At 45.7% G+C, this 11862-nt stretch overlaps 1 protein-coding gene across 2 annotated transcripts; it reads right to left on the bottom strand.

Moving 5' to 3' along the window:
• Positions 1 to 231: 231 nt before the first annotated feature.
• On the bottom strand, positions 232 to 1400 carry LOC136135512 (apoptosis-associated speck-like protein containing a CARD). 2 transcript variants are annotated; one of them, XM_065893388.1, is made up of 2 exons: positions 1142 to 1400; positions 232 to 548 (listed from the first exon to the last, which is right to left on the bottom strand). In XM_065893388.1, exons 1-2 carry the CDS (start codon positions 1398 to 1400, stop codon positions 232 to 234), a joined length of 576 nt encoding a protein of 191 aa, XP_065749460.1. The 2 variants fall into 2 exon arrangements, with proteins under 2 accessions (XP_065749460.1, XP_065749461.1); XM_065893389.1 differs by having other exon boundaries at positions 232 to 487; positions 1135 to 1400.
• Between the last annotated feature and the right edge of the window lie 10462 nt (positions 1401 to 11862).

Genomic DNA, 11862 nt, shown 5'->3' on the forward strand with positions numbered 1-11862 from the left:
GGACACTCGGTGGCTTGTGCTCTTCTGTCCTGTTTAGATGATACTCTTGTCACTTTTTTTTTCATTTTGCAAATTTTTTTTCCTATGAAAAAGTGAGAGATTGAGAAGCTTGGTAGACGAGTCTGTTTCTAAATGCATCTGTCAAATATGGCCCCCCACAGTTCCAGGCCCTTTGTCAGATGGCTGGAACAGCCAGGGATTGTCTGTGGGACCGCTGCTAGGGAAGATGCCTCAGCTCTGCTCCAGGTCGACCACCAGGTAGGGCTGGGTGTCCCTCAGGGCCTGGAGGAGCAGATCCTTGCAGGTCAGGTTCCAGGCTGGAGCAAAGCTGAAGAGCTTCCTCATCTTGGTAGGATTGGTGCGCTCCGCCCGCACTGCCTGGTACTGGTCCTCTGTCAGGACCTTCCCGTACAGGGCGTCCAGCACCCCATCCACGTCTGTGACCCGCGCAATGAGGGCCGCCCGATGCTGCTCCACAAAGTGCAGTGCTGGGGTGGGAGGGAGGGGAGGGGATGAGCTGGGACCAGGGTGGGTGCTGGAGCCTGTCCCTCTTGAACACTAGGCTTTCTTCAGAAATTGCCCTGAATGCAACCCTAAGCGGTGGGGCTCAAGGTGGGCATGCCACCGGGACTCTACATATAGTGGGATGAGTTTAACTTTGTCTCCCTTTCTCCTCCCAACCAGGCTCGGGCCCTGGAGGTGTGTGAGTAGGTGGGTGGGGAGGGTTGGCCTAGCTTTGCGCTCTCTGGGTGCTCTTGGCCTTGGGACAACAGATTTAGGCTGTGCAGGGGTGCAGTGGGGCGGGGCTGGTGAGGTGCCCAGGTAGGTGAGGTTGGGTGTTGAAGGCTTTACTTGGCTGCTGTCTGGCGAGGGGCCTTCATCTCGGTTGGCACGGTTCCAGGGCCTGTAAGAAAATGTTAAGTGGTGTCTCCAAGTCTTTCTGGGGTCAGGGATCTCCTGGTCTGGAAGCCAAGGTCAGTACCAAGCCTTCCCAGCAGGAGATGCTTTTATTAAAGGGTAGGAGGAACAGGAAGCGAAAGCGCGGGGAGAGGCAAATGTTCGGGTTGGGAGGAGGGTACAGATGAGGGCATACTCGTCTGGACCTCTGCGCGGAGGGTGGAGGAGGTGAGCTCCCCCTTGCCCAAGGTCTCCTGCAGCTGCTCCGCCACCTCCTGCATGCCCATGTTGCGAAGCACGAGCGCCGTGAGGTTGGCCTCCAGATAGTAGCTGACGAGCTTGTCGGTGAGGTCCACAGCATCCATGGGCAGCAGCATCCCCCGTGGGATGTGTCCGCAGCCTTCACGCAGCGGCACTGAAAGCAGCTTCATCTTGAACTTCTTGAGCTCCTCTGCAGTCAGGTTCTCCAGCGCATCCAGGCTGGCATCACGCATGCACCCCATGGCTCCCGGGGTCCCCCACTGTAGCTCACTCAGGCTGTCTGCCAAGCAGGAAGTCTGCTCTGCGGCGGGACCTGGAACTCTCCGCCTTCTCTCAACTCCGGCCTCTGCCCCAGAACATTGCCCTCGGGTGTAAGGTTCCCGACTATCCCGTTCCTTCCCATCCTCTCCTGGCTATCAGGGGGTGCCCAGATCGCATCCTTTGGCTGGTCTATGAGGTGGGACCCAGGAGACCAGGTGGAAAGGGCTCATGGGTGGTGCCTGCCTCTCCAGGCTTGGACTAGCTAGCACACATCAGGAACCTGGTTTATTGGAGTGCTAAGGCTTAGAACTGTGGAATTTTAGAACCCTGAAATCTCCATGTTTCCCTAAACCTTAGCATCCTCTCTGACATGTTATAGAATCAGAGTCATAGAATCCTAACAGCCAGACCATGTAGCTTCCCAAATTCTGGGGAATACTGGGGAGAAATGAGGTGTCAAAAAGAGTGTAGAGATAACTGTGTGTGCTTTATCTCTCCAAACCTCAGTTTCGTTATCTATAAAATGGGGATAATAACACTCACTCTTCCACCTAGTAAATATTCCAACATAACATGGGCTACCTGATGGTACCTGAGACCTTGCCAAATGCTTCCTGGGAGAGCCAGAATTTGGTCCCCCAGGAATTGAATTTCTTGGGAAGTGATGACAAGAGACACTTGCAATGGTTGAGAAAATTCTTGACTGGAGGGAAAGTCATGGGTAGAGAGCAATTCTGGGGTCAGAGGGCTTGACCCAGAAGAGCAGATGAAAGGTGGCGTGGGATGGCATTGGAGGCCAAGCTATGCCCAGAATCATTAACTTGACCTTAACATGGCTGGGAAGGCCCTGCTGGTCTGTCCCTGTGGACCTCACCAGCCTTGTCTTGCACCACACCCTGCCCCCCACTCCACCTCTGAGTTCCAACCACACTGGCCTCTCAGTTTCTCAAATCTGCCAGGCTCCTTTGCTTCTCCAAGCCTTTGCACATGCTGTTCCCTCAGCCTGGAGCTCTCTTCCCTCACTTTTTGTCTGACAAACTCTCAAGACTTTAGGTCTTAAGTTAAATGCTGCTTCCTCTGGGAGGAAGTATATTAACGTGTATATGTGGAATCTAGAAAAATGGTACAGATGACCCGGTTTGCAAGGCAGAAATAGAGACACATGTAGAGAATGAACGTATGGACACCAAGGGGGGAAAGCAGGGGAGGGGTGGTGGTGGGATGAACTGGGAGATTGGGATTGACATATATACACTAATAAGTATAAAATAGATAGCTAATAAGAACCTGGTGTATAAAAAAAACCCAAAATTCCAAAAAAATATATAATGATAAAGGGATCAATTAACTAAGAGGATACAACATTTATAAATATTTATGTACCCTACCTCAGAGCACCTATATAAAGCAAATATTTAAAGAACTGAAGGGAGAAGTAGACAGCAATACAATAATAGTAGATTCCCATCACCAGCCTCTAAGGCAGTGTGCATACCTGTAGCAATATCCTGCAGCCATGGAATTGCACACTGACAGCTGGGGCCCCCACAGCTGCCTGAGGACTCAGCTCTGGCCTTATCTCCTGTCACTGGCCTGCACCATTAGGCTCACCTGCAGCTGTCCCCATAAACTGTGTACCTGCACCCAGCCAGCTAGATCCCCATTAAGCCTCCATTGCTGTGCGTGTCTGATGTGAGATCCTGCAGGCACAGAATGTACATATACCAACATCCAGGGCCTCTGAAGCTGCCTGTGTACCCTCACGTGGCCCTGGCCCTCGTTCCTGGCCCTGGCCCCTACCACTGTGTGTGTATCCGCAACCAGCCTCTGCCATTACTTAGGCACCAGTTGGTGGTATGTACACACCACCACCAGCTCCATGCCACTGCTGCCTGCCCTTGTATGTAGCCTCTGGACCTGGAGGCACCACAAGGACCCCAATAGCCCTTGTAGCCATTGCACATACCCCACTATGCTCACCAAGGACCACATAGTTGTCAATGCTGTGGACCCCTGTGGCCTGACCGGGAGAGACATCATGCCCCCATTCCCCACCCTGTACCCAGAGCTGCCACATGCCCCTGCCCTTGGCAGCCTGCGCCACTAGATACAGAGTCACAACAGACTCCAGCATGCTCCCACCCACAGAAGGTCTTTCATTACCAGAGTCAGTCCATAAAGTCTGGAAGAGGTGACTATTTCTTCAGTTGTGCAGACACCTACACAAGACTACCAGGGTCACAAAGAACTGGGGAAACATGACACCTCCAAAGGAACATAGCAAACTCCCAGTAACTGTCCCCAAACAAATGGAGATAATTTAATTGCCTGGCAAAGAATTCAAAATAATTATTCAAAAGATGTTCAGAGAGCTCAAGAGAACACATAAACAATTTAATGAAATCAGGAAGACAATACAAGAACAAAACGACAGGTTCAACAAGGAGACAAAAAACAATCCCATTCACAGAAGCATCAAAAATAATAAAATAAGGAGTAAATTTAAAGAAGTGAAAGATCTATTCACTGAAAATAAGACATTAATGAAAGAAATTGAATACACAAATAAATGGAAAGCTATCCCATGTTCGTGGATCAGAAGAGTTATTGTTAAAATGTTCCTACTGCCCAAAGTCATCTATAGATTAAATGTAATCTCTAGGTTGCCATGGCTAAGGGGTGAGGGAGATGGAGAGAGGTTGGCAAAAAAGTACAAACTTTCAGTTATAAGATGAATAAGTTCTGAGGATCTAATGTAAAACATGGTGACTATAGTTGATAATACTGTATTGTATAATTGCAATTTGCTAAGAGAGTAAATTGTAAGTGTTCTTACCAAAAAAGGAGAGGGGGCAACTTTGTGAAGTGATTGATATGCTAGTGAACTTGAATGTGGGAATTCTTTCACAAGGTATACATATATCAAATCATCGTGTTGTACACTTTAAATACAGTACAATTTTATTTGTCAATTATACCTCAGTAAAACTGGGGGAAGAGAAATTAAAGAAGACCTAAATAAATGAAGACAGCCCATGTTCATGAAAAATTCAATATTGATAGCATTGCAGTACTCCCAAAATTGATCTACAGAGTCAGTCAATTCCCAGCTCCCTTTTTTGCAGAAATGCACACACTGATCCTAAAATTCACATAGAATTGCAAGGAACCTTGGATAGCCAAAAATTTCTTTAAAAAGAAGAACAAAGTTTGTGGTCTCACACTTCCTGATTTCAATACTTTCTACAAAAGTGACAGTAATCAAAGCAGTTTGGTACTGGCATAAGCATAGATATATCTTAATCTAATGAAATAGAATTGAGAATCCAAAAATAAGCCCGTACATCTATGGTCAATTGATTTTCAACAAATTAAATAACAGTCTTTTGAACAAACAGTGCTTAAACAACTAAATAGGCGTGAGACTGGAAGACAAGAGTACAGCCATTTTTGAAAAGGACCCAGGGAACGACCTTGCTCAAGCAGGCTTCACAGATCCCTTAAAACAAAGTGCCTAAAGCTTTCCAGTTCCCTGAAAGATATAGATAAAGGCCTGGCAGACATTCCCAAATTGTTTTTGCAGGAGGCAGATCCCCACCAGATGAGAACTGCTGACCGCAAGTGCATAGACCCCCACACCAGTTGACGGTTGATGATTCTTGAAACTTCATCTTGATGCCAACCAATCTGAGAATCGAGCACAAGCTGATCGGTCACCTGCTGCCCCCTCCCTCACACTCGCTTTAAAACCTGTTCCCTGAAAGTCCTTGGGGAGTTGGCACTCTTTTCTGCCTTCTCCCCTGTGCACAAACTATCCTTTTAATAAAAAGCTTTGCTTACCTAAGAGCCTTGTGGGAGTGAAATTCATTTCTATGGTATTGCTGTCCAAGAATCTGGAGAGGGCCTGGTAACAGGCACACGCAAAAGAATAAAGTTGGACTCTTACCTCACAATATATACAAAAATTAATTAAAAATGGATCAAACACCCAAAAGTAAGAGCTAAAACAATAAACTCTTAGAAGAAAACATAGGTAAATCTTCATAACCTGGATTCAGCAATGCATTCTTAGATATGACACCAAAAGAAAATATACGTTAATTGGGCTTCATCAGAATCAAAACTTTTGAGCATCAAAGGACAAAAATGTGAAAAGACAAGTCATAGAATGGAAAACATTTTCAAATCATATGTCTGATAAGGATTTCACGTTATGAACGAATAAAGAACTCTTACAACTCAACAACAAAATGACAAACCAATAAAATAAAAGGCAAAACGATCTATAGACATTTCTCCAAATAAATTATACAAATGGCCAACAAGCACATGAAAAGATGCTCAACATAGCTGTTAGGGAAATTTAAACCAAAACCACAATGAGAAACCATTTACCCACTAAGAGGGCTATAATTTTAAAAACATTTTAATTTTTTAAACAGAAAGTGTTGGCAAGAATGTAGAAAACTGGAACCCTCACACACGGCTAGTGGGAATGTAACGTGGTATATAGCAGCTGTGGAAAAGTTTGGCCATTCCTCAAAAAGTTAATCATATAATTACCATATTGTAATAGCGGCCTCCCCAGCCCGAACCCAAACTGTGACGTGCCCTTTCCTCCTCCCTCTCTGGCGCCGGCGGCTGCGCAGTTGGGGCAGGGGCTGCTCCGCTGCTCCTCTCCGCGCTCCGGCTGGGCCTAGCCCACCGGCCTGGCCCCGCACCTGCCGGCCACCCACTGCGCAAGCGGGCAGGCGGGCGGGAGCTCCGCCCTGGGGACACCCGCTCCCAGGCCACGTCATCAGTCATGAACTGATCGGTGAGGCCAGCCCCGGGTTGAGCCCAGGGGGCCCGCCGCCTCAGACAGCGATCCCAGGAAAGGGTGTGTCAACAGCCTCCACGTGGCCACCGGGGTCTCAGCGGCTTTTGCGCCTCGCTTCACCTAGACCTGGAGGACGACGTTGCTGGAGCAACCTGGTACTTCTTCAGACCCGGCGGCTTTCTGGGGTCGCACCTTTCTACTCAGGGTGTGAGACCTGAGAGGCTGGCGCGAGCTGTAGCAGCCCCGCTCAGCCATTGGTCGGTGCCACAGTGGCCCCGCCCCCTCCCCCCTCTGGTATATAAAACGAGCCCGAATTCGGACTGAGGTAAGGTGGATTTTTGAGTCACTAGTCTGCCGTATTCTCGGTCTGCTAGCTTTCCCATTAAAATCGTTATTCCTTATTCCAACAACTCCTCTCCCGATTTATTGGCCTGTTGTGCGATGAGCAGAAGGAGCTTAGGCTTGGTAACAATATGACCTTGCAATTCCATTCCTAGGTTTCTAGGAACGGAAAGCATATGTCAACACAAAAACTTGTACACAGTAGCATTATTCATAATACCCAAAAAGTGGAAACAACCCGAAAGTCCGTGAGAATGGATGAACAAAATGTGGTGTTATCCAAAATGTAATACATGACACAACACTCATGAATCTTGAAAATATGCTAAGTGGAAGAAGCCAAACACAAAAGACCATATATTATAATGATTCTATATATAAATGTGATGGAAGAAATTTTCACATATTGAGTTATGAGGCAGTCATTCTAGCTTATACAGGATTTAACTTGAATTTTATGCTAGCTAAAACAGGATATTCGTAGCCTATCAAACATACATAGTACATCTGCTTTAATCATTAAAGAAAAGGGTACCTGAAGTAAAGAATGTCCTTTTTAAAAATAAAGATTAAATGCCTCCCTTCCTGGGATGTCAGTGCTGCATACTTCTTAGATAAGACTCCCTTCCCAGGTGCCAAGGCCATACTGACTCATTGTATACAGGCTGATCTGTTTTTTTTGTTTTTGTAAAATCTTGAAGGAATGTATTCTTGACTTGTTTGGTGTTCTTTGTTCTGATGAGATATAAAACTATGCGGAAAATGCTTCTCTGGAGCAGTTCCTCAGAGTTATCTGAGAGACCGTCTGCCGGACGATCATCCTCAATTTGGCTCTAATTGGATTATTGATTATTTCCATCCACATAAGAAATGCCCAGAATTGGTAAATCCGTACAGACAGAAAGCCGATTTGTGGTTGCCAGTGGGGGGAATGAGGAATGACTGCTCATGAGTACAGGGTTTATCTTACGGAAGATTAAAGTGTTCTGGAATGAGTGGTGACAGTTTCACAGCATTGTGAATGTAATAAAAGCCACTGAATTCTAATACTTTAAAATGGTGAATTTTACCTCAATTTTTTAAAAAAAGAAAAATCCTATGGGATGGGTAAAATGATATTCCTACATAATAGCTGAGATTCAGAGGTCAACTCATTTGTCTAAAGTCAAATTAAAATTAAAGCTGACTGAACCTCCCAAAACCTTCCTTCTAATCACTGTTACAACCAAAATAAAAACAGTTAAAAATTAACTCTAAGTCCCTAGTGGGTTTTTGCGTGTTTGTAGGGAGTTGGGGCGGGGAGGGGAGGGGCGGGGGGAGGAGAGGAAGCACGCTCTTGGGCTGGAAGGAAGATTGGGGGGGGTAGGCGGAGCATCCCGATTTGGAGGGCTTAGGGAGGAGGAGGAAGGGCGAGGAGGTCCGTACACTCACGGCCGAGGCCTTGGTAACTGCTTTCGCCCCGCCGTTGAGGGGCGCCAGTCGACAGAGCGCGGTACCTCCTTCCAACGCTTTACCGAGCGCCCCGCCGGCGGCCCCGCGGACAGGTTTGCAGCCTCTTCCCCTCACAGACCCCTCAAAGGCGAGGCCCGATCCCGTACCAGTCGGGCGGGAGGACCCAGCAATCGCTGCCTCGGCCCCTTTCCCGCCCACGGACCCTGGAGCCCCTACCTTCCTGGCAACCTGCCAGCTGCTGGCTCGCCCAACCCACCTGTCTCAGGTTTCCCAAATATTTTACCACTTGCTCTTCCTGGCCCACCATACAGTCCCCCACTTCCCGAAGACAGACTAGGAGTGAGACACCTGCCTTGGCATTATTAACATAATGAAACTACTATTAGTAGTAATGACTTAATAGAAAGAATATTAATAAACTTATTAGTAATGTAGAGGCCAGTAACCAGGATGCCTTGCCTGCCTGTTTAAGGGGAAACCAACTCAATAAGCAAGATAAATACTTTAATATGACATTTAAAAATTTTTTCAAAATAAAAAACTTAAAAGTACCATGAGGTGCTATATGGGAGGCTAAAACAAAAGGAAAAATCAGTACTCCTGATCCTAGCTTTATTTAAAATGTTGGTAGTTTCGTTATCATGGAATTCTTTTAGTGTTTTTTTTTTTTTCAATATTACATTTAAAAAAAATTTTTTAGGGGCTTCCCTGGTGGTGCAGTGGTTGAGAGTCCGCCTGCCGATGCGGGGGACACGGGTTCGTGCCCCGGTCCGGGAAGATCCCACATGCCGCGGAGCGGCTGGGCCCGTGAGCCATGGCAGCTGAGCCTGCGCGTCTGGAGCCTGTGCTCCACAGTGGGAGAGGCCACAGCAGTGAGAGACCCGCGTACCGCAAAAAAAAAAAAAAAATTTTTTTTAATCTTCAGTACTGAGTATCTTGAGTTCTGAGTATGTCCCTAAATTTTGCGCTGGAAGTGAGTACTTCAGTCACTGTGCTTGGCTTACCCTAGTGACAGCCCTGCCCTACTGTCAGCTTCAGTGTGGTAGTGGCAGTACGGAAGGGTAGGGAAGTGCAAGTGGCCACCTTCTCCCCAGAGTCTGTGGAGGCTTAGCAAGGAGCTTCCAGAGGTGTAGGCACAGGGGCCTGTAAACCCTCTAGGCATGTCCCAGCACAAGGTCTCAGTGGAGGGCAGGGAAGGAAGAGTTACACCAGCATCCTGGTTACTGGCCCCTACATTACTAATAAGTTTATTAATACTCTTTCTCTTAAGTCATTACTGCTAATAGTAGTTTCATTATTTTAATAATATAAACTAAAAAGCATCAATAATATTTATATAATACAATACTTATTAAACACCTACCAGCTAAACACTTCACAAAATGATTTCATTTATGCCTCACCACAACTCTGGGAGGTTGGTTCTAATATTACTAATACTATCTGATTTTACAGTGCAGGAAACAGGATCAGAGTGGCTAAATCTCTTGTTTAAGGTCATCCAGCATGTACAGTGGCAGAACTAGGATTCAAATCCAAACTGGCTGACCACAGAGCCTTTACTTGGGAATCACAAAGTACAAAGTTCCTAATCCTCTACCTGGAAATGACTTGGGGATTTCATCTCCAAAGCATTAGAACTCCAATAAAAACCTTAGAAACAAATTGAGATGTTAGGATATCTGCTCTTCCAATGTATCACATCAATGAGTTAAAAAAAAACAATATGATAATTTCCACGGAAGCTCCTTGTAAACTAAGCCTAGAAAGGTATTTATTTACATGTTATACAAAAGTATGCTAACTCCATAGCCCAGCCAAGTGGTGTGGCACCAGCAACCCCCTTCCCTCTGGACAATTTGGGCCAATGTTTGTTGTACACTGGTTAATCTGCTGTCAGTCCACACTGCAAAACAGCTTCTAACCTATATTCTAGATCATTGATCTTCAGTTGGCCACCAGACCTGTGCTGCTCCCCTGGAATTCCTACCAGCCTCCCCAGAACCACTGCTGCTACACCAGGCTGGGAAGGAGGAAGAAGGCTGCCCTCCCCTTTTATGATGACTTCTTTCCAGACCCTTGAGCTAAAACCAGACCACCATGTTTGGCAGCTAAAACTTTGCTGAGGACCTGAGTGATATCACCCAAAGCCGTATGAGGAAGATGGTTTGAGGTGACTCACAGACCTACTGTCTTTTGAATAATCATGCATTTATTTTGATGCAAATTCAAAATGATTGAAATAGCATATTAAACTACAATAGCAGGCTAATTTTGCTCCTAGTGAAGCTAAAAGGAGTAGTAAAAATTTTAACACAATATATTTAAAGTAAATAATAAAAGATCTCAAAGAGGTATTAGAGCTTCAACAGAACCTGGCAGTTGGACTCCTAGCATATGTGATCACCTAAGAATTCCCTTCTACCTGCCCAGGTTGTGCAACTCCTGATCCTAACCAGATATTGCATATTGTATAACTTTCATTTTGGAAAGGCTCTGGATACTTGGGACCAGTTAGTTCCCTGGGTCTCCAGTCCCAACAGAATTAATTCAATCAAGACCAATTTTCCCAGCGCTACTTTAGTGAGGGCCTGGGTGATGGTACGCAAAGCTTTAAGAACACGATTTGAGGTGATTTACAGACTAGTCCTGTTCCTACAGGATTTGCTAGAAACAAATACAAAAGCTTTCTACTTGACCAGGGCTCAATTTTTAAATACACAATGGAAACAAACAAAAAACCATCTGGCTTTCCTATTTCATTTCTCTTTTAGTTGGTGAGTATTTGGTTTTGCTTTTTTTTCCTCAAGAATAATGAGACACACTGCTATTTTCTTTATACCTCTGTCATTTTTTAAACCCAATAATTGTTACGTCATAATAATTATAACAACACAAATAATGAGCCGTAAACATTTCCGTAATCCCAGCAGCCCTGGGCCTGCATTTCTAAGGATGGTGAACTGAAGAAACAAATTTGTGTAATTGAAATAAGCTTTTCCAACCACCGCCACATCTTCTCTGTGTTTTGATGATATAAGAGGTTTTCATTTATTATGTGGCTACTCTGTGCCAAGCACTGTGCTAAGTACATTACATGTGATTTATTATTTCATTGGTACATATTTTGACACTTACTACACTGTCTTTCATTATGATGTGACCATTTCCTAAGAAGTGCCCTATGTAGCTCCCAGTGAAAATATCAGGGGAGCACAACTTATGCACTGGAGTCTCCTGACTTGTGTCCCAGGCTACACTCTTGCTCATTTGTTTCACCCTCTGCATTGGTACAAGAGCCTTCTATCTAAATGTTTAATCTCTTTAACCATGTAATTCCCTTCCAAAGAATCACCCTCTTAGCTGCTTGACTTCAAGAAGCATCCCAGTTTTAATGTCTTGGTGCTCCTAGATATCAGTCCCTGGTTCCAGTCCAACTCTGTCATCAAGGAGGAGACAACATTCCTTCCACCCCTGGGTTTAACCTGGCCCGAAATGCCCTCTTACACCCTCTCTGCCAATGTAGCCTAATGGCTAGGGGTAGAGTTCTGGAGTCTCACTTCAAGGGCAGATCCCAACTCCTCTGCTGACATGACAACTTATGCACTTGGCGATTTGTGACTAAGGCCATTATATCTTGTCCTGGGAACTTCCCCCTTTTCTAAAGATGAAGGTTAGTTCAATTAATTAGCCCAGGAGAATACTGTGCACTCGAAGCGGTCAACAGCCCGGGATCTCGGGGTGGGGATGGGGTAGGGGTGGGAGCGAGGTTGGGATAAGAGACTCCAGATGGGGACAGAATTTAAAGGAAAATGTTTTTTAATAACCTT

This window comes from Phocoena phocoena, chromosome 15 (genome assembly GCF_963924675.1).
Source record: "Phocoena phocoena chromosome 15, mPhoPho1.1, whole genome shotgun sequence".
Classification (NCBI taxonomy): domain Eukaryota; kingdom Metazoa; phylum Chordata; class Mammalia; order Artiodactyla; family Phocoenidae; genus Phocoena; species Phocoena phocoena.